The sequence below is a fragment of the Hemibagrus wyckioides genome, linkage group LG26, assembly GCF_019097595.1.
Source record: "Hemibagrus wyckioides isolate EC202008001 linkage group LG26, SWU_Hwy_1.0, whole genome shotgun sequence".
NCBI lineage: Eukaryota > Metazoa > Chordata > Actinopteri > Siluriformes > Bagridae > Hemibagrus > Hemibagrus wyckioides.
In genome coordinates this window covers 4,547,025-4,571,377 of record NC_080735.1, presented here as the reverse complement: position 1 = coordinate 4,571,377, position 24,353 = coordinate 4,547,025, and the positions used below count along the sequence as shown (strand labels likewise).

General features: G+C 38.9%; 2 protein-coding genes and 1 long non-coding RNA gene across 12 annotated transcripts; 2 read left to right on the top strand and 1 right to left on the bottom strand.

The window, feature by feature from the left end:
- The first annotated feature begins 615 nt into the window (after positions 1 to 615).
- Positions 616 to 13,076, top strand: LOC131346971 (uncharacterized). Of its 7 annotated transcripts, none has more exons than XR_009203689.1 (6): positions 616 to 976; positions 7,203 to 7,418; positions 11,784 to 11,868; positions 12,029 to 12,229; positions 12,526 to 12,678; positions 12,939 to 13,076. It is a non-coding gene; the product is annotated as an uncharacterized LOC131346971 (long non-coding RNA). The 7 variants fall into 7 exon arrangements; XR_009203688.1 differs by lacking the exon at positions 616 to 976 and adding an exon at positions 2,105 to 6,564; XR_009203690.1 differs by lacking the exon at positions 7,203 to 7,418 and having other exon boundaries at positions 620 to 976.
- LOC131346969 (tripartite motif-containing protein 16-like) lies at positions 10,820 to 13,028 on the bottom strand. 4 transcript variants are annotated; one of them, XM_058380786.1, is made up of 6 exons: positions 12,897 to 13,028; positions 12,487 to 12,698; positions 12,337 to 12,378; positions 12,048 to 12,207; positions 11,790 to 11,858; positions 10,820 to 11,664 (listed from the first exon to the last, which is right to left on the bottom strand). In XM_058380786.1, the coding sequence occupies exons 1-6, from the start codon at positions 12,934 to 12,936 to the stop codon at positions 11,114 to 11,116; spliced, it is 1,074 nt and encodes a 357-aa protein (XP_058236769.1). In that variant the 5' UTR covers positions 12,937 to 13,028; the 3' UTR covers positions 10,820 to 11,113. The 4 variants fall into 4 exon arrangements, 2 of the variants coding, with proteins under 2 accessions (XP_058236769.1, XP_058236770.1); XR_009203684.1 differs by lacking the exon at positions 12,897 to 13,028 and having other exon boundaries at positions 12,480 to 12,615; XM_058380787.1 differs by lacking the exon at positions 12,337 to 12,378.
- Positions 13,077 to 16,710: 3,634 nt separating the features above from the next.
- Positions 16,711 to 23,809, top strand: tuba8l2 (tubulin, alpha 8 like 2). Its single transcript, XM_058380462.1, has 4 exons — positions 16,711 to 16,860; positions 21,940 to 22,162; positions 22,386 to 22,534; positions 22,647 to 23,809. Exons 1-4 carry the CDS (start codon positions 16,723 to 16,725, stop codon positions 23,619 to 23,621), a joined length of 1,485 nt encoding a protein of 494 aa, XP_058236445.1. The 5' UTR covers positions 16,711 to 16,722; the 3' UTR covers positions 23,622 to 23,809.
- The last annotated feature ends 544 nt before the right edge of the window (positions 23,810 to 24,353 follow it).

The following is a 24,353-nucleotide window of genomic DNA, read 5'->3' as shown; positions in this document are numbered from 1 at the left end:
GGAAAGACCATGGAATTAGAAGATGTGTCCAAACTTTTGACTGTAGTGTATATATATATATATATATATATATATATATATATATATATATATATGTAAGTATGTATGTATGTATGTATGTATATATCAGAACACAGAGAGTCCAGGAACGTCGCATGCACACTCTAACACTATCTGACTGAAAGGTGTAATGAACAGGTATAATTAATGTTTGACCAGCAGATGGCAGAATAAAAAAGCAAAAGTCAAGGCAAGAAGCTTTATTGTCTTTTCAACCATATATAGCTGATGCAGTACACAGTGAAGTGAAACAACGTTCCTCCTGGACCAGAGGTGTTACACAGAACAAAACAAAGTACAGGTGACGCAAACAAACATAGAGCTAAACTATACTACAAGGTGCATTCTTTAGAAACTAAACATACAACGTAAGTGCACAGGATGACAAGACAAGACAGTGCAGACAAACAAGACACATAACGCCGACTCTGTGCAAGAGAATAGTGATTGACAGTGAATGCAGAGAGATACAAATATTAAAGTGACGTTGTTACGTCCATAAATGTCCTTGTGGGAGTGCCTGTGTTTTGTTTCTCTCTCTCTCTCTGTTCTTCTTTTACTGTCGATTTCTTAGGCTGCCTCCCTTGACGGCCAATTGGCTCACAGAGTTGTCAGTCGTCATTAAGCAACACGCTGCTGACCTATCCGCTTCCAGAAATGTTTCCACTGGCAGATAAAAGGGCACTGGAAGGAGTAAATGGAGGCCCCCTTTCTTTCTTCTCCTTTGCTGGCTGCTCCCTGTCTGGTTGCTGTCCTTGTTACTCCTCGTCGTCGTCATCGTCGTCGTTGTTGTTTTAAACTGATTTTTCTTTTGGTTTTTTTTGTTACTTTTCACTGATGAGAAAAGTGGACAGGGAAGATGTCGTGCGATTCCTTTTGTGCAACACGTAAATAACTTGATGTTTAGACACCCTAGGTAAGAGGTGACGCCCCCCCTGTACTTTCATTTTTATGAGCTGAGAGTAGGGAAGTATACAGCGCTTGGCGCTGAAGATTTGTTTCTTTTGTTTCCGTCTTTAGTTAGGTAAGAGGTTTAAACCGAGTTAGAATTGGGTTCATTGTATTCTTTGTTTTTTTCTCTTTTTTTGGCATCACTAGCATCCCCTTTTCTCTTGAGTGATTTTTGGTTTAGCTGGGTTCGTCTTTGTAAATTGCTCGTTTCTTTATTTGGGTTATTTACAAATATATATATATATATATAAAATAAATATTTCTTTTGTGTAAATATTCTTTGTAGTTATTTTTCACTTGTATATTAAATCACTTTTCATTGGCTAGTCATTGTCATTGCCTTGACTCTTGTTGCCCCCACCATTTTTTTTACAAAATCACCACAATTTTAATGTTACTCCTTTTACCCCTAGACCATCTTTTTACAAAAGGTCGTAACATTTAATGGAGGCTCGTCCGGGATCTGAATTAATCCCAAAAGAGAAATTGTGGTGATTGTGTAAGTGTGTTGGTGGTAAAGAGAGGACATTGCATGGTTTGGTGGCTTGTGATAGTGGTGTGGTAGTGTTGTGCTTATTAGTTGCTCATTTATTATGAAAGTGTTTAATTTGCAAGATTTTGTTACTAGTCTATAGAGCAGATTGTTTTTGCAGGAAATAGGATTTATTGCAGATCGCAGACCATTTTCAGATTGTTGTAAATAAGGAGACTCTTAAAAAAGAAATAAAATGTCTACTGATTTTGCAATTAAGTAAGCTAAATGTGCTTCCTACATCAAATACTGGGGATGTCTAGTGGAAATGGCAGTACTGGTGACATTGCTGTGGCTGGCCTCAGTTCTTTGGATGATGAGGATAAACGGAGAAGTGGCGCTGGTGCTGTCGTGGAGGCAGAGACCAAAGCCAAGGTCGGCTTACCACCTTTTGATCCGTTTTCCCCCTGTTCAACTGATTCAAGAGAGGGCGCGCGACTGAAACTCCGCTTGGCCCGTATACAGTATGAGGTGCAAAAGAAAGCCCAAACACATCGAGCTGAACTGGATATGTGCTTGGAAGTGCGCAGGCTCGAGATAGAGGCTGACAAACAGGTGAGTCTGCAGAAACTTGAGTTAGAGTTGGAGAAGGTTACTTCTGGCTCAGCTGCGTAGTCGAACCCAGTTCAACTCTCTCCGAGCCATCCGCTGGGTGAGAAGTCTCACGGCACATCTGACGTGAGTAAGCACATTTCATTAGTTCCTCAATTTAGAGAAACAGAAGTAGTTTCTTCAGTGCGTTGCAACTTCTCTTTGTTGGCCTAAGGAGGTTTGGTCTCTGTTTTTGCAATGCAGATTAATTGGTAAAGCGCAAGAAATCTGTTCTACATTATCACTTGAAGAAAGTCTGAAATATAAGTCTGTGAAGTCTGCCATCCTGCGAGCATATGAGTTGGTTCCGGAGGCTTATAGGCAACATTTTAGAAAGCACAAGAAGGGTCCTACACAAACATTTGTGGAATTTGCTAAGTGTTATTCGATAAATGGTGTACCATGAGTTTAAATCTTTAAGGGAGTTGATGTTAGAGGAGTTCAAGGGATGCTTACCTGATCGTGTAGTAGTGTACCTAAATGAACAGAAGGTAACTTCTTTGTCACACGTGGCAGTATTTGCAGACGAGTTTGTGTTAACTCACAAAAATGTTTTTTGGACTGTACGTTTTGAAAAGTCACAGGTGGATAGTTCACAATCTCAAATGTCACATTCCAAGTTCAGCCCACCTCGTAATAAAGAGGAGCATGAATGTTTTTACTGTCACAAGAAAGGGCATGTGATTGCTAATTGTCTGGCTTTGAAGCGTAAACAGCAGCCACAACCAAAGAGCATGGGGTTTGTGAAAGAGTTTAAATCTGCGGTCATGGTGCATACTGAGGAAGAAGTTGAGAGTTATCACCCCTTTGTGTCTAAAGGGTTAATTTTGTTCTTTGTCTGGGAAAAGGGAGGACCAGGATGAAATAAGTATACTCAGGGACACTGGTGCCATGCAAACTTTTTTGTTGGCAGATAAGTTACTGCTGACTGAAAATACCTTTTGTGGCTCTAGTGTGATTGTGTAGGGCATGGAGATGGAGCGCGTGAAATTTCCGTTGCAATGCGTGCACTTAGAGAGTGAGCTGTGGACTGGTTTCGTGAGAGTTGCTGTGTGTCACTTCCTGTGAAGGGTGTTGATTTTATTCCTGGAAATGACCTGGTAGGTGGAACGGTAATGCCTGTTATCGAAGTTGTGGATGAACCCGATGTGTTTTGTGAGTCAGGGGTATTCTCTGAAAATTACCCTGATGTTTTTCCAGCCTGCGCCATTACGTGCGCTCAGTTGCACAGAATAGGTGATGTAGTTGATCTGTCTAATTCATTCATGTTTCCACTGTTATACATCACTGGATATGAATCTTGAAAAGGAAAACTGTTTAAAGACAGAGAACAAAGGGGTAATTGTGTCTGATGCAGATGCACTTAAATTACCTGTGTCCTTTGAGAATTATTACTGCACAGAAGTTGGATAAAACTCTTGTTAGTTCGTTTAATTCGGTTGTCTCTCTTGATGTGACAATGACTTACTGATGAGAAAGTGGTGTTCTCATGCTGACACAAATTCAGATTCACTTTCCTACTGTCAGTATGTCTTGTGTCTAGCTCATGATCAACAACTTGCTGGTCATTTAGGAGTTAGGAAGACATATAGAAGGATTTTGAGTCATTTCTTTTGGCCAGTGTTGAAAAAAAGATGTTGCTCATTATTGCTGTACTTGTCATACCTGTCAGATTGTTGGGAAACTGAAGCAGAGAATTCCACCTGCTCCTTTGTCTCCTATACCTGCGACTGGGGAACTGTTCGAACATGTGATGGTAGACTGTGTTTGTCCGTTACCTAAAACTAAGTCTGGTAATCAGTTTTTGTTAACTATCATGCGTGTGGCCACCAGATTTCTGGAGGCGATTCCTCTATGAAAAATCACTGCACCAGTTGTCATCAAAGCATTAGTAAAATTCTTCTCCCCATTTGGACTTTTAAAAATAGTGCAAACTGATCAAGGTACGAATTTTTTATCAAAACTTTTTAAGCAAGTACTTAAATCACTGGCAGTTTCTCACCAGGTCTCAAGTGCATATCATCCGCAAAGCCAGGGTGCACTTGAGCGATTTCACCAAACACTTAAGTCAATGCTTAAGAAATACTGCCAGGACCCTGCGAGAGACTGGGGTGAAGGGGTTCCCTTAGTTTTATTTGCTGTCAGAGAGACCCCTCAAGAATCACTTGGTTTTAGCCCAGCCGAACTTGTGTTCGGACACCAAGTTAGAGGTCCACTGAGTTCTTAAAGAACAGATTTTAGAACCCAAGTCGAGTTCAAACACTAATGTACTGGATTATGTAAGCAGAGCTGGATTATGTAAGCATAGCTAAAGAATCACTGGCAGATGCTCAGACAGATATGAAACGGAAGTTTGATAAACAAGCTGTAGAGCGATCATTTCAACCTGGTGACGAAGTGCTTGTTCTCTTGCCCGTCCCAGGATCATTTTTGTCTGCTCGTTTCTTTGGTCCCTACGTGGTGAAAAGGGGAATGAGTGAAACTGATTACATGTTGTACACACCTGTTAAAAGCTTATCATACTAGAGAGCTGTCAACGATAAGTGCTACGGAACAGACTGTCTCTTCAGTCGCGATAGCCACGGATGTCACGGAATCTCCTGATATTTTGGGTTCTGATGTGGATGGTGTGGTGCTTCGCAATGCTTTCTAGCAATGTGCGAGGTTGGCCAATTCCGAGATTTTAAAAGATCTTCACTCGTATCTTAATCATTTGACTGTGGATTAGAGAATAGACATTGTAGAAGTGCTTTCTGATTTTAAAGCTCTGTTTAGTGATGTTCCTACACAAACCAATGTCTTGCAACAGGATATTAATGTGAATGGTGCTCGTCCTATTAAGCAACATGCTTATCGTGTAGATTCAATGAAAAGATCTATTATGCGTCAGGAGGTGGAGTATTTGCTGAATCATGGTTTAGCCAAGTCCAGTTGTAGTCCCTGGAGTTCTCCATGCCTACTGTTTCCCAAATCCAATTACCTCGTATGGAGGATTGAATAGATAACATCGGTTCTGCATGTTTCGTTACAAAGCTTGATATGCTGAAAGGATACTGGCAAGTTCCACTCACTTCACAAGCTTCTGAGATTTCAGCCTTTGTGAATCCAGAAAATTTCCTCCAGTATACAGCGATGTCTTTTGGGCTTAGAAATGCCCTGGCAACTTTTCAGCGCCTCGTTAATATAGTTTTACGTGATGTACCGAATTGTAATGTGTATCTTGATGATTTGGTATTATATTCGTTGGATTGGACAGAACACATTTGCCTGTTAAGAACCATGTTTGAACAACTTGTTAAAGCAAACTTAATGATTAACCTAGCAAAATGTGAATTTGGAAAACTGACTGTCACTTATCTTGGCAAGGAGGTTGGTGGAGGCCAAGTTCACGGCCATTAGGGAATTTCCGGGCTCCTACTACCCATAGAGAGTTACGGAGGTTCTTGGGTATGGTGGGCTATTATCGTACTTTTGTAGGAATTTCTCAACCATTGTGAGTCCTCTCACCTCACTTCTTAGCCCATCTAACCCTTACAAGTGGACTGTTGAGAGTCAACATGCTTTTGATTCAGTAAAAATGTTGATGTGTAATCCACCTGTTTTAATGGCACCTGACATGTACTCAGAGTTTTAAATTGGAGGTTGATGCCAGCGCCGGGGGGCTGGGGCTGTTATTATCCATGAGGATGAGAATGGGATAGAACATCCTATTAGTTACTATTCTCGTAAATTTACCAAACATCAGCTGAATTATTCAACTACTGAGAAAGAGGCTCTTGCTCTATTGCTCTCATTACAACACTTTGAAGTTTACCTTGGTTCCAGTAATCTTCCAATTGTGGTATATACAGATCACAGTTCTCTGGTGGTTTTGACTCGGATGTATAATCATTTGCAGCGTTTAATGCATTGGGCTCTTATCATCCAGAACTACAACCTAGAAATCAGACATAAGAGGGGTTTGGAGAATGTTTTGGCTGATGCTTTCTCAAGAGTGTAATGTTTTTTTTAACGAATTTTGTTCTTAAGGGTGGGAGTGTTACGTCCATAAATGTCCTTGTGGGAGTGCCTGTGTTTTGTTTCTCTCTCTCTCTCTGTTCGATTTCTTAGGCTGCCTCCCTTGACGGCCAATTGGCTCACGGAGTTGTCAGTCGTCATTAAGCAACGCGCTGCTGACCTATCCGCTTCCAGAAATATTTCCACTGGCAGATAAAAGGGCACTGGAAGGAGTAAATGGAGGCCCCCTTTCTTTCTTCTCCTTTGCTGGCTGCTCCCTGTCTGGGTGCTGTCCTTGTTACTCGTCATTGTTTTTTTTAAACTGATTTTTCGTTTGTTTGTTTTTTTTGTTACTTTTCACTGATGAGAAAAGTGGACAGGGAAGATGTCGTGCGATTCCTTTTGTGCAACAACTTGATGTTTAGACACCCTAGGTAAGAGGTGACACCCCCCCAGTACTTTCATTTTTATGAGCTGAGAGTAAGGAAGCATACGGCGTTTGGCGCTAAAGATTTGTTTCTTTTGTTTCCGTCTTTAGTTAGGTAAGAGGTTTAAACCGAGTTAGAATTGGATTCATTGTATTCTTTTTTTTGGCATCACTAGCATCTCCTTTTTTCTTGAGTGATTTTTGGCTTAGCTTGGTTAGTCTTTGTAAATCTTTATATATTGGTCGTTTCTTTATTGGGGTTATTTACAAATATATATATAAAATATATATATATATATATATATATATATATATATATATATATATATATATATATATATATATATATATATATATATATATATATATATATATATATATATATATATAAATATATAATTTTCTTTTGTGTAAATATTCTTTGTAGTTATATGGATTCCTTGTCTCTTGTTGCCCCCACCATTTTTTACAAAATCACCACAATTTTAATGTTACTCCTTTTACCCCTAGACCATCTTTTAAAAAAGGTCGTAACAGACGTGTACATGTAAACAAGACAAATTTGTGTGTTCTCTGTTGAGAACAGTCCTTGGTGTGTGTGTGTGTGTTTGTGTGGGGTCATCCACAATGCTGTTTGCTTTGCAGATGCAGTGTGTGGAGTGAATGTCCATAATATAGGGAAGAGAGACTCCGATGATCTTCTCAACTGTCTTCACTATCCGCTGAAGGGTCTTGTGATCTGAAACAGTGCAATTCCCAAACCAGTGATGCAGTTGCTCAGGATGCTCTCGATCAGGGGTGCCCAAACTTTTTCCTATGAAGGGCCAAAAATCAAACTTGACTGAGGGCTGAGGGCCAAAGGTAAATGTTGCATCATATACCAAACTGTATTACATTAAAGTTGCCATGGGTTACCCTCATTTTATTTCAGAATATTTAAAAATAAATAGAAAACAATTTTAATCTGATGAACCAAAGCAGTTTTATTTGTAAAGTTCTGTAGTTCAATGAACTTATTACAATAAAAATAAACAATCCCTGAATTGTTCAGTGTTCAATACAGTTCAATGCTGAATGCACTAGTCAAGCTGTAAGCAATAATAAAACCATGTGGTTGCAATGTCAGTGACCTCTAATGAGAGATATGAAGCTGGTCCTTATTTTTCAAAAGTTTTTCCAGATTGGGCTGTAGCTGACTTACAGACAAAGACAAGATATTATGTAGGTGAGAGTCAGTTAGTTTGCTTCTCAGTTTACACTTGTTCAAGTGCTTCAGACTGAAAGTCTGCTCGCAGAAGTAGGTACTGCCAAACTGAGACAGCATCACTTGTGCCTGTTTGCACATCTCTGGGTACCTGTTTCTTGGAACACATTTGTAGAAGTCTGTCAAGGGAAGGGATCTGAACTTGTTTCAGTTCTGAATCACACTGAAGCTCAATTAGTTCCATCTGAAGATCATCACTGACTGTATCCACATTGATGGTGAAGGGTTGAGCAAAGTGCTCAAAGTCAGTAGTGTTGTGTTTGACGTCCTCAAAGCGACTGTCAAACTCCTGGATAAGGTTGCTGAGAACAGCATCATACTCATGGACCTTCTCTTTCACTATGCCTACCTCTTCAAGACAGGGAAAATGGGCTAAATTCCATGCATGTGGGGTGAGAAACAGAGAAAGTTTGACAAAAGAAGGAACTTATTAATTCATGACCATTTAAGAAACTTCAAAGCAAATTTTATCAGCTTGATGTACAACAAAAATACCAATGCTGACATGACTGAATATAAATGCAAACTCATATGTACACATATAATTCTAAATATAATTAAGAATAATTATAACTTCATATAAAATATTCTGAATATTATAACTGTGAATGTTACTGTTACCTGCTGAGAGATGTCTTGTGAGCAGCAGTAGTTTTTGTTTGAAGGCTCTGACATGATCAAAAAGCTGGGTGATAATCTGGTCCTTTCCCTGGAGCTGAACATTCAAAACATTCAGCAGCTCTGTGACATCCACAAGGAAAGCCAGGTCAGAGAGCCATTTCTTATCAGTGGGCACTTGAATATTACTATTCTTGCTTTCCTGAAAAAGACTGATCTCATCACGCAGATCAAAAAATCTCCTGAGAACTTTTCCTCGGCTGAGCCACCTTACCTCCTGGTGGTACAACACATCACCATTTTGCGCATCCATCTCATCCATCAGTGCCTTGAACTGTCGGTGAGAAAGCGCATTGGAGCGTATATTGTCGACAATTTTGACGACGTCACGCATCACATCCACAAGCCCGACAGATCTGGCACATAGCTGTTCTTGATGTAAAATGCAGTGGTACTTAACAACTTTTCCTCCACATTCACTGACTTTCTGAGACAGCAAAGTAGCAAGGCCAGATTTTCTCCCTACCATTGCCAGCGCTCCATCAGTTGTAATGCCAGCCATCTTCTCCCACATTAATTCATTTTTTTCAACACTCTCTCAACAGCAAGAAAAAGGTCTTCTCCTTTAGTAGTACCAAAAAGGGTCTCAATGCCAGCCAGCTCTTGTGTCACTTCAAAATTTTTATTTACTCCACGCAAAAATACTAACAGCTGTGCGGAATCGGATATGTCGGTGCTCTCGTCGCAGGCTATTGAATAGGCAGAGAATGCACTTGACTTTGTCTTGATTTGCTCGCCGATGTCTTGAGCCATGTCCTCTATGCCTCTGGTAACAGTATTTCTTGACAGGCTGATTTGTGAGAACATTCGTACCTGAGAAGGATACATTGCTTCTGCAGCCAATACAAGACATTCTTTGATGAACTCTCCAGTAGCGAATGCTCTTCCACTTTTAGCAATTAGAGCGGAAATCTGATAACTGGCCCGTGTGGCACTTTCTTGTGCTGATGAAGGGCGTATCAGCGCGCTCTGCTCGGATTGAAGTTTGGCGAGCAGCTCGTTAGCCTTCTGTTTTCACGCCTCGCCGCTGTACTTTGAGAAAGCTGCAGAATGTTTACTTTCATAATGACGACGGATATTGTACTCTTTTAAAACAGCAACAGATTGTTTGCAAACTAAACATACTGCCTTTAATTTGACTTCAGTGAATAAAAACTCCTCTTGCCAAACTTTTTAAAAATTTCTCGTCTGTGTGCCACCGCCTTGATTTCTCCATTACTGCATGTGTTAATTCATTGTCGTTGATTGACGCCGAGTGTCGCATAGTGTGTTTACAACATTTAATTTAAACATTTTATTTCAGTTTACTCTTTTGTAGCTCAACAATAAAACAAATGAAAATGTTATGTTAAATTAAAAATGACGATCTGTGTCGAAGGTATCCCCTCTCCCTCTCTTCTCGGATGGTATGGCGGGCCAAATCAAAGGTTACCACGGGCCAAGTTTGGCCCGCGGGCCCTAGTTTGGGCATCTCTGCTCTCCATGGTCTCTCTGTAGAAGGTGGTCAGGATGGGAGGTGGAAGATGAGCCTTCCTCAGCCTTTGCAGGAAGTAGAGACGCTGCTGGGCTTTCTTGGTGGCCAGGTGAGGTCCTCTGCCAGGTGAACACCAAGGAATTTGGTGCTCTTTTGACGATCTCCAAAGAGGACCCATCGATGTTCAGTGGAGAATGTTCACTTCGTGCTCTCCTGAAGTCAACAACCATCTCTTTCATTTTCTCTACGTTCTGAGACAGGTTCTTAATGTGCCTCATGATAAGCCTCTCCAAGCACTTCATGATGATGGGTGTGAGTGCAACAGGACGGTAGTCATTGAGACAGGACACTGGAGACTTCTTCAGCACAGGTATGATGGTGATAGACTTTAGGCCCGTTTGGACGACAGCGCTGCTCAGGGAGATGTTGAAGATGTCGGTGAAGACATCCGCTAGCTGTTCTGCACATTCCCTGAGCACTCTGCCAGGAATGATGTCTGGTCCAGCAGCTTTCCGTGGGTTAACTCTCAGATTAAGAAATTAATACTTCATCTTCAATATTGCAGACTACATCATCCTTGATAATAATGCTAATAATTGAGGTTCACTTTATTTTCTCTTATTTTACTTTTGATTTATATATCTTAAATTGTTTATTTAAACGTTTAATGAGAGGTCATATATGACAAAATATAAAAGGGAAAAAACATTAATTGTACTACATTCTTTGAGTTTTTAAGCTTTATTAGGGTTTGAAAAGTTTTGCATTTTACACATCAAAATTTGCAACAAATTTATTTATAAAATATATAATTAATAATATAAGACAGAATTGACATTTTCTCCATAAATATCAATTAATTGTCAATTTAATTAAAACCCTTTTTTTTTTTAGAAGTAATGCCTCTAAAATGATTCAAACTTTGTGTTATGCTTTTAAATCATAGAGTCAATACACTTTAATTTACACACAGCAGAGGTAAAGAAAGTGTTCACCTTTTTAATAGTTTTATTGTGTATAACAGTGTAGCTGACGAACCGAGTCTAAACCCATTGTTTTAATATTTACTGCATAAAGGTTTCAAAGTTTCATCACATTTGAGTAACAATGAGGAAAAGAGCAGTAATTTTATATTTTGTGTTATTGTGGGTCACACAACCACACAGTTCCTGCATAAAAACCAAACCCAGCATACAGAGGCTGAGTGAATGTGGTGTGGACTCTGTTGATGAGCCCCATCGTGTCAGAGACACTGTAGAAGGACAGACTTCCTGCACTGTGATTCACATACACTTCTATTCTGGAGGATGATGGAACTCTGAGCTCAGATTCAATGTTGTGATAGAAAGAAAGAAAGAAAGAAAGAGAGAAAGAAAGAAAGAGAGGAAGAGAGGAAGATGGAAGGAACAGACTCCAGGACTGACTGTTGTGTCCAAATCCACACTCTTTACCCTCTCCTTTCCTCCTGATCTCTTTATACGAGACTGAGATGTACACAACCCCACTCCACTTCACCTCCCAGTAACAGCATCCACACACATTCTCCTTACACAACACCTGATAACAGGAGTCAAATCTCTCTGGATGATCAGAGTACGGCTTTCCCATACTCCATCTCACCACTCTGTTCTTCTCAGACAGACGGAGGAGATTATGTGCCGTGTTTGGATCCAGAGTCAGATAACAGAAATCTAAAATAAAAGAGAAATACAAAACAGAAAAATGTGATCATGTTAATAAATGTTTTGTGTGTGTGTGTGTTTGTGTGTGTGTGTGTGTTTGTGTGTGTGTGTGTGTGTGTGCGTTTTAGACATACATTCCAGAAAATCTTCTCTGCCCTTAGGCTCTGAGAGTGAAATCTTCTGAACTGCTGCAGCTGTGGAGACTAAACAGAGGTGAAGACAAAAATTTTTGCTTCTATAAAAGATGGAAACAGTTTAAAGTGATACAGTGAATATGTTCTTTTTAAAATAGTGTTTTAGTTAAAAGTCATTTCTGTGTATCTTGTGAATATATCCTGAGCCAATAAAGACTTCCATCATTTTGTTTCTCCAGCAGGAACAGCTCCTCTTACCATGTGGAGGGATTTTGTTGAATTCCTCCTTACAGAATTCCTTGAATCGCTTTTTCAGATCTGAGAGAGAATTCCTCACTCCATCAAATGAGAGATGATGATGGACAGTGATGCTGGGTGAATCCTCATGATCAGAAGAGACACAGAGAGACCGGAAACCCTACAGAGAAAGTAGGAAAAAGGTGAGGAGCGAGTGAGCAATCGATCTCAGAAAAAATATGAGCTTGATACTATTTATAAAATAAAGTTTAGGGTAATGTGTTTGTTTGTTTGCTACATCGAGTGTTACCTGGAGGAAGTGCTTGTGATCGTGTGTGTGTTGTTGCACTGACTGTAATTACAATGTAAATACTGATGAGAGAAGAGGAACGGTATTTCAATTCCTCTGTATATCTGCACATATGGTGGTATTGACAATAAAGAACCTTGAACCTTGAACCTTGAAAAGCTGCTCCAGCTCAGTGACTCTCCTTTTAAGATCAGTGTTCTCCAGCTCCAGTTGCTTCAGGAGTCGTTCAGCTTGATTCAGTTCAGCCTTCTCCTGAGCTCTGATCAGCTCTATCACTTCAGAGCGCTTTTTCTCCATTGAACTGATCATCTCAGTAAAGAAGACACACACTTGGAGACAGAGGTGGGTAGAGTATCCAAAATCTGTACTCAAGTAAAAGTACAAGTACTTATGGAAATATTTACTCAAGTAAAAGTAACAATCTTAATAGTTACTTGAGTAAGAGTAAAAAAGTATCCAATGAAAAAACTACTCTAGTAGCTAGTTACTAGTTACTTCTTATCTGATTGATTTGAAGCAAAAACCCAGAATTTCAAACTACTTGGGAAGCTTTCACACACCTCTCCTTAAAAGTCTCTTGTTTCTGCTTTTATAAAACATAGGTTGAAGTAAAGTAGCCTCTCTTAGTCCAGTGATGGTCACATCTCAGTCCAGTGATGGTCACATCTCAGTCCAGTGATGGTCACATCTCAGTCCAGTGATGGGCACATCTCAGTCCAGTGATGGGCACATCTCAGTCCAGTGATGGGCACATCTCAGTCCAGTGATGGGCACATTAACAATTCAATGACCTGTCATTTGCAATAAAATCTCAAACACACCCAGGTGTTTTTCTAACAGTGAACTCTGTCTTTATTTTCACATTCACAACACAAATGTGTCAGCATCTGCATTTAAACAAGCTAATAGAGAACAAAAGAGATGATGTGTGTGTGCAGAGTGTGTGTTTGTTATTATGTTTGTGTATGAACTTGTTTATGTGTGTTTGCCCTTCAGTATGTGAGTGTTTATTTTGTCATATGTTCTTTCTTGGACAATCAGTTTTACAGAATTTTACTGTGGACTGAACCTTGTTTTCTTGACTGGATTAGTTCTGCATAAAACATAAGCTTGTTTGGTGAATCCTCTGATGAAAAAATAATATATCCATTTTATAAGTACATGCATCCTTTAAGGAGGAATAAAATCAAATACAATCCTGTTTTTATTTTGTATGTATATCTTGGTAGGAGACATGGAGCTGCCAGGAAGGAGGCAAAGAGGAAGGCCAAAGAGGAGGAATATGGATGTAATAAATGAGGATATGAAGCTAGTGGGTGCAAGTGTTGAGGATGCAGAAGATAGGGATAGGTGGAAAGAGATGATTCACTGTGGAGACCCCTGAAGGGAAAAGCCGAAAGAAGTAGTTCTACACTTTGTTGAGATGTCTGTATTTGTGTATAAATGCATTACATCACAGTATGCTGTAAAACTGATGTAGTTTTGTCGAAAATGGGTGTGAAATTGTGCAGACTTGAATGAACCTGTGTTGTTTGTAGGGTTCACAAGATATTGGTCATTGCTTGCACAAGAGGGCATATGAGGAAAAACATTCGGACAGTGTGAGAAATGTGGTATTAAAATAAGGTGCCCATGGTTACAAAATGACCATTAATAGGGTTGAAATAGACATAACTGTGACCCTTACTGCTCCGTGTTTTTTCAGGTTGGAGCTGGAATTCTTGTACACTGGGATGTCAGTTGGTTTTGGTGAACACAGCATGCATCGCATAATGAAACTATTATTTTTGACGTCTTGGAGTAAAAACAGACTGAACTTGAGGTCATGGGTGATGTGCCTCCGTTAACTCACACACGTCTTCCTCTGCCTCAGTTTCATCATCTTCCTCTAAACGCGCGCTATAAGCAAGCGGGAGATCCGCAACAGCCTCTCGCGAAGCAGCCTCTCCAACGTCTCGCGAGACTTGCGAACAAGCCATATAAAATAATTATTGTAAAATCTCATATTAATTATTAACATTTGACAGTAATGTCAAATGTAGCGAAGTAAAAGTAAAAAAAAAATCACTAAAAATGTACTTGAGTAAGAGTAAAATGCATCCTTTAAGGAGGAATAAAATCAAATACAATCCTGTTTTTATTTTGTATGTATATCTTGGTAGGAGACATGGAGCTGCCAGGAAGGAGGCAAAGAGGAAGGCCAAAGAGGAGGAATATGGATGTAATAAATGAGGATATGAAGCTAGTGGGTGCAAGTGTTGAGGATGCAGAAGTAAACAAAGTCTTTAAATTGTATTCTAAAAGTACAATCACCCAAAAAAAATTACCAAATTAAATGTAAAGAAGTAAATGTAATTCATTACTACCCACCTCTGCTTGGAGATCAGTTTCGTTTAGCCGGAAATCAGTTGGCATGGCTTCCTGTTTTTGTGACTGTGTGTGTGTAAGAGAGAGAGAGAGAGAGAAAGAGAGAGAGAGAGAGAGAGAGAGAGAGAGAGAGAGTACACTCCGAACCATACCCTAATAAAGCCTGTTAAAGCCTCAGTCAACATGGTTAACAACATTTAGCACTTAAACATTTCCCACATCAACAGAAAAACTGTAGGTGTAGTGTATGTTTACATATCGGGATCTCTCAGAAATAATAGTGATGTTGATAATGGTGGTGGTGGTTTTGTTATTATTATTATTCTCATTATGATGATGATGATGATTATTATTATTATTATTATTGTCGTTGGTGGTGTTGTGTGATTTTCTGTGTTCAAAAACGGGCTATAATGTATATTACTTAAACAGTCCGACCTTCTAATTGGCTAATAATAAAAATTAGACCCATATCAACAATTCGTTACCAAATATGTAAAATAATATTAATATATAATATGTAATATTAGCGAATGAAACTCCATTACAATTCATTTTGAACAAATAATCATTTCGGTAGTAAACCTTTAGAGGACAAAACAAAGTTTGGAAGTTCATAAAGTTTACCAAAGTCCTTCCTCATTTGTAAAAATCATGTGATTAAGTCTTGGATCCTGGACTTTCTATATTCAGAATGTAGAGTGTTGGTGTGCAGTAGCACTGTTTGACCAGCAGATTAAATAAAGTGAACATTGACAGAATGGGAAATTAATCCTTCATCTTCAGGACTGTAGACTACAGCGTCCTTAATAATTGTGCTAATAGTTCACTTTACACACACAGATGAAAAGCTATCTGCCCTTTTCTGCATACATGAGCTCACAGACATCCCTATATCACATTAGAGTGTGATGGATTCATTTACTGAAAAATACAATTCAAGAGGTTTTTGTTCCAAAAAGCTAACAAAAAAACTGAACTTTAAGATCATACTGAAATCATGGAGTTAGTTTGTGTCTGTTGTTAAACTGTTCTGTCTTGCTGCACTTTAGCGACGGTCCCTACCGGCAATATAGATCCACAGAATACATTCAGGTGAAAAAGTTTTGGGTTTTTTTTTTTTTTTATTTTAATTTTTTTTTTTTACCAAAATCCGAATTGATGACACATTTATATAATGCAGTCTTACAATAGGTTGTCATGCTGTTCAGCCACAATTCACCAGAAATATCCACAATATTAAATCAAATTTATTGCAGTCAGAAATTCTGCATTCTGAGACACACACTTGTTTGTTGTTCAGTTATAGTGTGGCTTACTTTCTTTCTTTTTTCTTTCTCTTTTTTGTTTATAATTACTTTATTACATCATGAGAGTTTTATGAGATTTTTATTCATTCAGGAATTCAGTACCAGTCTTTCTGTCTGTCTGTCTTTCTCCACACCCTTTTATACCTATTATACCTTTTATACCTACACAAAACACACACACAGCACACAGATAGAGAGAGAGAGAGAGAGAGAGAGAGAGATGTTGTGTTCATTTCCTCATTGTTCTTTGGATTGTGTTACATTGCATTTATGAACCCTGTTTGTATTTTTTTTTTTTAATAAAAAAATAAATAAAAAGAAGAAGAAGAAGAAGAAGAAGAAAGAAACGACGGCTTTATATCAGCCTTATCATGACACCATGCCACTAGAGGGCAGTAAAGTCATAAAAGATATGAATGCCAATCCCGGTTTCACATAGTGTTGTGGGTCATATAATAAAAGGAACAGAAAGTCCTACATTGTTTCTCATTGCACATATAAAGCATACATAAAGCGTTATTTCTATGTATACCTCCTTTTATATGTGTGTAGGATAGTAAAATTAAAGTATAAAATAATATACTATTACCACTGCTGCTGCTAATAAAAATAATATTAATTATTATTAGTAGTAGTAGTAGCCTATTTATTTCAGTCTTACTTATAGTTTGTTGTTGCTTTGTAAGTGTTGCTCGCTCCTCCTTCTTCCATGTACGTGTGTGTGTGTGCGCGCGCGCGCGTGCGTGTGTGTCGTATAAAAGGCAGCGTGTGCGTCAGTAGCAGATGTTCGTGTCTCACTGCATTACCCCATTACAGGTACACGGTGAGAGGACAAAAGAGCAAAATGGTGAGTATAAACCTCATACAAGTACAATCTTTGAATATTCCAATATAACAAATAATTATTTCTAATTTTTGATTATTATTATTATAATCATTAAAGTTTTAGTCAGGAAATGTAAAAAGCGCGCGCACTTTTCAAATGTAAAAGCGCGCGACTTTTTTTAATCGACTGTAGAATTAACTACATAGAGAATTATTTATTTACTTATCTTATTTTTACTTTTTATTTATTTCTTTAAAAAGATAATTACGCGATAATTACTGTATCCGCAAAAAGGATACACGCTGTACGTAGAGGAGCGGTGTGCGCATGCGCTGAAAAGGCCGCCCAAGCCTTGCGCCAGTTTGCATTATTTCATGAATCATCATATTATTTGTTTATTTTAGAATATTATAAACGTATTACATAAGACGTTTGGGCAGCGTGATGGGTTGTTGTTGTTGTTTTTTTTTCCTTTTTGAATAATAAATCCTTTAATATTTATTTTTATTTCTTTTTTTAAAAACAGAAACATTGAGCAATGATATTGCATACAGGCTATTTTTGTGGTGGTCAGTGATTGGTTGAATTTCATTGGCGATCAGTGATAAGTATTTTTAAAGTCATGATCAGTGGTAGATAATGGTGGTCAATGATTTATCATTTTTCAGTCACGATCAGTGGTTGGTTGCTTTTCAGAGTGAGTTACTGACCAGCTGTTTTTGTGGTAGTCAACAACAGGTTTTCAATGGAGGTCAGTAATCAGTTGACTGTTAAACTGGTGCTATTGGTTCATCTTCATTCATGGTCTGTGTTCAGATATTTTCAGATCACTGTCTGGCTGTTTTAAAGCAGTGGTTCCATGGATTGGTTGGTTTGTGGTAGTGGACCACAAATAGTGACTCACTACACGTTTTTCAGTAGTGCTCAATGATTAAGAAGTTTCAGTAGTTTTGAGGGGGTGATCTTTGTAATTGGGAATTTTTTTGGCTCTCATTCATTCATTTATTAATTCATTTATTCTAATACAACAAATTCAGCTCAGTAGGTCAGAGACTGAGACACATATTCTCTCCTGTTTGACACACCAATGGCGAAGCCATTGTTATAGTGACCTACAATAATGAATCCAAAATATCCCCCCTTTGGACCTATAGTGCAAACCCTGAAATAAAACAAATGGACAAACAATAATAGTGAACTTACTGCAGTCTGTAATGGTCTACTCTTTAGTGCTGCGGTCTGTTTACCCTCATTAGGGTCTGATCTGTGTGATTAGTGGGTGTGTTTGTTAGTTTTGTGGCTTCCTGTTTAACCGCTTTATGACCAGCCGGCCTTCCAGACATTTTTACTTTTCCTTTATGGCCAGTGTGTGTGTGTATGTACATAAAAAGAAAAATCAAACTTGAATGCAGATGTCCAGCTATTAGAAGCCTGATCTACAAAAGCTGTAATGGACACACACACACACACACACACACTAGATTCTTTCCAAGTAACATTTGTCATTTGTAATCATGAAAGGTGACACACTGAAGCTTGTGTGGTCACACTGAATGTAGAAGACAACCATTTCTCACAGCTTTCCCAAGCCAGATGTCGTTTTTCCTTTCTTCTCCCTCCACCACACCATCCCAGACCATCACAGAGTGAAAGGAAGTCATTTGGAAGTCGTTTGTGTGAGCGTGTTTAACATGTCCAGCAGTTGTTTCTGTACTTTGCCTGTTAAACGAATGACACTGTAAATAACTGATAAGCACTCACACACACACTCTACATTCATTCATCTTTAGTAACTGCTTTATCCTGGTCAGAGTCTAAATGACTGATTTGTTTGTAGTCTGGGGAAATGCCATCAATTTCATTTGAGAGATCTTACGCAGGCAGGGCCGAAACCAGGATAAAAGAATTGGGAGTTCCATATCATGTAATAATTATTATACAATAATGATGAATGTGTACTAAACAATTCTACCATTCTTTCATAAATGTCTCTGACTCATGCTAGGCTTTCAGTATTTTCATAGCAGCCACCCTGGTGTTTATGGATAATCAACTAAAGGCCTACTTCACATGGAAATGACGTTTGACTGGTTTTCACAACGTTTCAAACAGAACAAACTGATATTTTGCTGAGCAACATTGTACACCATATCACTAAACCTGTGATCTTCCATGACAAGTTAATTCCAATTTCATACCAAAAAGGCTGATTTTCTTGTTCGTGTCTTCCTTCATAGCAAATTTTTAATAGCAGCACCTGCAGGACTGGAGCACTCATGAACAATGACCTATATGACTAAATATGCTAGTAGCTTGCAGTAGTAGTGTGGTCTTTGTGCAAGCCTCACAGTCATCATTTCAGTAGAATTTCCACATAGTAGGCTACGTTTTACCACCACAATATCAGGATTATGCTATTTTCAGTTTGAGATTTTAAAGTCCAGAGGTAAACATCATGAGATGCTTTAAGCTTGTTATATCCATGTGGTTGGGTACAATCAAAAGCAATAACGGTGGTAGTAATAGGGGGAAAATTGTTCTCCTGTATATACGGTGCTGGAGTCCCCTTTGTAGTGCACTTGTGTGCAGGGTTTTTTTTATTTCTAAAAACATATTTTTTTAATTAATCATACCGTAATTGATTTCCATGCACAATACGAGACCTGGAAAAAGGAGAATGCATGCTCAGAATGTCAGTTGGAGGTTAATCATTGGTTAAATCTTGTGTTTACTGTGTCAATAAATTCTGACAAAGTCTACTCATATTGACTGGCGTAAATAGTGTGATCTACTTAAACACATTTTACTAGCAGTTAGTCCTTGGACTTTGGATCTGACACTTTTTATTACAAAAAAGTAATATCCGTGGAAGCCAGGCAAATGTCTTCTCTACTTTTTAACATCTTAATGATCTTTCTCAGACTCTGGTATGATGTTGCACCTAACCTGGATCTGTAGCCAGATCTTAGCTAGCAAAATCAGCTCAGTTCTATTACCAGCTTTTATTTAAATGACAAAAACAAACAAAATAAACTTTATCATCTTGTATTAACGGATACACTGTCCACATGCACCAAGAAACATCATTCTTGAGAACAGACATGTGGTAGAAAATTCCAGCCTTTGGAGTGTGTTTGATTGATGGTCCAAGCCCAGGTTCACAGAAGGATTTTTTGATAAGTTATGTTCGTCTTTGCTGATATGGGAATGGCACAGATGAAGGATTCTGCATCCAGGGCAGAATTCCCTAAGGCTTTCTAAAACAGGACAAACCAAAGAATGCTTCATAATTGATTTGTGCTCTGGAAAAATTGAACCAACAATCAAACTCATTATAAACTCATTATAATCCCCTCCATTATAAAAGGAGAAACCTTTATAATATTAACAACCAAAAATCTAGAAAGGTCTAGAGCTCTTATTTTTTGAGGAAAGCTCCTTGTCACTGTCAAAAATGCAAGCATCAGCTTAGACACTCATGCAAACAAGCTGCTTTGGGTAAAACCAAGTCAAGACCCAATGCAAATAATCAGTGAGCTGTGCAAGGGACAGTCTGTGTGCCGGCAACATTACAAAAGCACTTCAGGATAATTACCACGTAATAATAATACTATAATCCTACTAGCTTAACAGTAGTGAAGGTGAAGAAGGTACTGTATATGACAAAATGGAAAGTTATACCAGGCCATAAATAGCTTCCTGACCAAACTAGGCCGTTCCCACGTGCTTTCCCCAGTAACACACCGCTGCAGGGGGCATGAGGGTAAAAATAGAGGATGACCCGGACGAGATGAGAAGCTGACTCAGAGACGAACGCTGGCTCTGTTTTGGGAAAGTCGCTAAAGTGGGACGACTCTCTGGAGCACCGTCCCAGATTCCCAAATCATTACTGGGCATTTGGAATTCATTTTTTAATCATAACACATGACGTTATGTCTGACACATTCGATTCAAGTCGTGTTTGTAGGAATGTGCTGGCATAGCTTCCAAATTCAAAGCCCATGTTGACTAAGTTTTTGTAAAAATGCTGACTTGAACCATTTATAGTTTTGAAAAGACCTGTTAAAAGCTGAGAACATGGTTTTTTACTGTTACGACACAATTTTAAAGTCCGTAGGTAACATATAAGTCACATACTATATATTTATAATAATGTTACTAGTAATAGTAACTGGGTTTGTCCTTGTTGGAAAACCTTCAGTGGTTAAAACTATTAGTCAGAACCCATTTCTCCAAAGCTTATACATTTTATCTTTATATATTCATCCTTTTATTAGAAACTCAACAATATGTATCCTCAGAGAAATAAATACATACTCCATAGATGTTTTAGACGTAAGGAAATTCAACTGGATGTTGTTTGCACCTCGTACCCGTTTTCAGCTCGCTCCCTTTTTCTCAAGGGCATGCTGAAGATTCCTTGTAAGGGCGTAGGCTGGAAATGATTCACCTCTCACCCAAACCTGCTGAGACACACGTTGACGCTTTTGGCGTTTCAGGCTCGTCAGAGGAGCCAAACTGGAACTCCTTCTTTTTTTGAATGTGTAAACATGGTTAGCAAAACTTCACAAAGCAGAATGACCTATCAACAACCCCTATTCTCAAAACAACCCACAGCTTGGAGCTCTTGTGAAATGCAAATGCTTTAAAATGGTGGATGGTGGTTATGCAACCCATTTGGAAAATGTGTGTGTTCGCTCCACCCACTCTCAAGAATCTAAACTGTCACCTGCAAATGTCAGTCATGTTGTGAAAAAACTGAGAGAGACTTATCTGCCACCTGGTGGTAACAATAAAAATCAAAAAAGCATAAAGAACAAATCAAGAAAGATCTGTGTGTATGCGTACAGTGGAAATTTGCATAAAGAAACCATGCTGTTGTACTTTGATCAATGTAGATAATATTGTCAATATATCAAATATGTCAAGAAACAATACTCACCTGTGTGTAAGAGATTTTAAAAGAATTTAACCTCCAAAAAACTTTCACAGAATGAAACTTGCTACTCATCCATTATAAAAATGAAAAGAACATTAGAAATTTTCTAATCTAATCTTGTATTGACAATATGCTAATCACACCCTTTTCTTGCCCCTCAGCGTGAGTGCATCTCCGTCCACGTTGGCCAGGCTGGTGTTCAGATGGGAAACACCTGCTGGGAGCTCTACTGTTTAGAACATGGCATCCAGCCTGATGGTCAGATGCCAAGCCAGAAGCCTGTTGGTGGCCATGATGACTCCTTCACCACTTTCTTCAGTGAGACTGGAGCTGGCAAATATGTACCTCGTGCCATCTTTGTGGACCTGGAGCCAACTGTCATTGGTAAATTAGATCTTATCTTGGCCTGGAAACACAGTAAACAGAAATTTTACAGACAAATTTCTTTAGGGATCAGTAATCTAGTAATCTATCTATATATTAGATGGGACTAATCAAAATTGTTTGTGTAAAATAACTCTGTATTTCTTGGTTAATATCCTATATATTTAGGTCAAATTTACACCAAAGGTGTGGGAAACTAAATTATTGAAACCTCTTTTTTCAGATGAGGTTCGTACTGGAACCTACCGCCAACTCTTCCACCCAGAACAGCTGATCTCTGGCAAAGAAGATGCAGCTAATAACTATGCTCGTGGTCACTACACCATTGGCAAGGAGATCATTGACTCTGTCCTTGATCGCATCCGCAAACTGGTAAGACGGTCAGGATTCTGGTTTCTCAAAGCTAAGCTTTTGTTTATTAATAGTCAATTAGACATCTCCTAGCCTACCATCAGTATAATATCTGGTTACTTTTTCTGTACAGGCTGACCAGTGCACAGGCCTTCAGGGCTTCCTGGTCTTCCACAGCTTCGGAGGAGGCACTGGCTCTGGCTTTACTTCCCTCCTGATGGAACGTCTCTCTGTAGACTTCGGCAAAAAATCCAAGCTGGAGTTTGCCATATACCCTGCTCCACAGGTGTCCACAGCTGTGGTGGAGCCATACAACTCCATCCTGACCACCCACACCACACTTGAGCACTCTGACTGCGCCTTCATGGTTGACAATGAGGCCATCTATGATATCTGCCGTAGGAACCTGGATATTGAGCGTCCATCTTACACCAACCTCAACCGGCTCATAAGTCAGATTGTGTCCTCAATCACTGCTTCTCTGCGCTTCGATGGTGCCTTGAATGTTGACCTGACCGAGTTCCAGACCAACCTGGTCCCATATCCCAGAATCCACTTTCCTCTTGCTACCTATGCACCAGTGATTTCTGCTGAGAAAGCTTACCATGAGCAGCTGTCGGTGGCTGAGATCACCAATTCCTGCTTTGAGCCAAGCAACCAAATGGTGAAGTGTGACCCAAGGCATGGAAAATACATGGCATGTTGCCTTCTGTACCGCGGTGATGTGGTGCCCAAAGATGTCAACGTGGCCATTGCAGCCATTAAGACCAAGAGAAGCATCCAGTTTGTGGACTGGTGTCCCACTGGATTCAAGGTGGGAATCAACTACCAGCCACCCACTGTGGTGCCTGGAGGTGACTTGGCGAAGGTCCAAAGGGCTGTGTGCATGCTGAGCAACACTACCGCCATTGCTGAAGCCTGGGCTCGCCTGGACCACAAGTTTGATTTGATGTACGCCAAGCGGGCCTTTGTGCACTGGTACGTTGGTGAAGGCATGGAAGAAGGTGAGTTCTCTGAGGCCAGAGAAGACATGGCTGCCCTGGAGAAGGACTACGAAGAGGTTGGGATCGACTCTTTTGAGGAAGAGGAAGAGGGAGAAGAATTCTAAGATGGAATCGACTTCTGGAAAGCCAATAAAATCCTGCCATCATTACCAAAGAAAGCACAATGCGCAATCTTGTGGTATTGTCATAAAATATAGCTACAAATGTTTGTCATTTGGTCAAATCTTTTTTTTTTTTTTTTTACTAGAAGTGTCCAAATAACTATGAAATTAAAATAAAGATGTAAACTGGTTGTTTTATTGGTTTTTATTTCATATACTCCTAAGCATATAGCATTATATACAGGACATCTTCAGTCTTCATTCAAGTTTGGCATAGCAATGTGCTCTGATTATGTAATAGCTAATATTAGTCATTAGTCTTAATTGGTATTTGTAGTATTTGGTCTACATAACATTTTGTTAAGTCACATTACTGTTAGCTAGTTCTTTTAATACTGCAAATGTTTTCAAGACATATACTTACATGCTTATCATGCTAACTGTGCAAACATTAATAATATTCATTTACAGTTTGGTTTTAGCTGTAGTTTCTAGTTTTAACTATACGTTAATATGAGAAATAGGATTGCTGATGAACTTAATTTACATTTCTGAATACAGATATTAGCAGAAAAATAGTATTGATTTCAAGCATTAAGTATGAATAGTCCTTTAAAGAATAAATAAATAAATTCTATTTAAACCAAAATAAATACTTCATAAAAGTATCAGTTGGGGGGAAGAGGGTTACTGTGTGTGTGTGCAGTTTTGTCTATTTGTGATTCCACCAAGTTT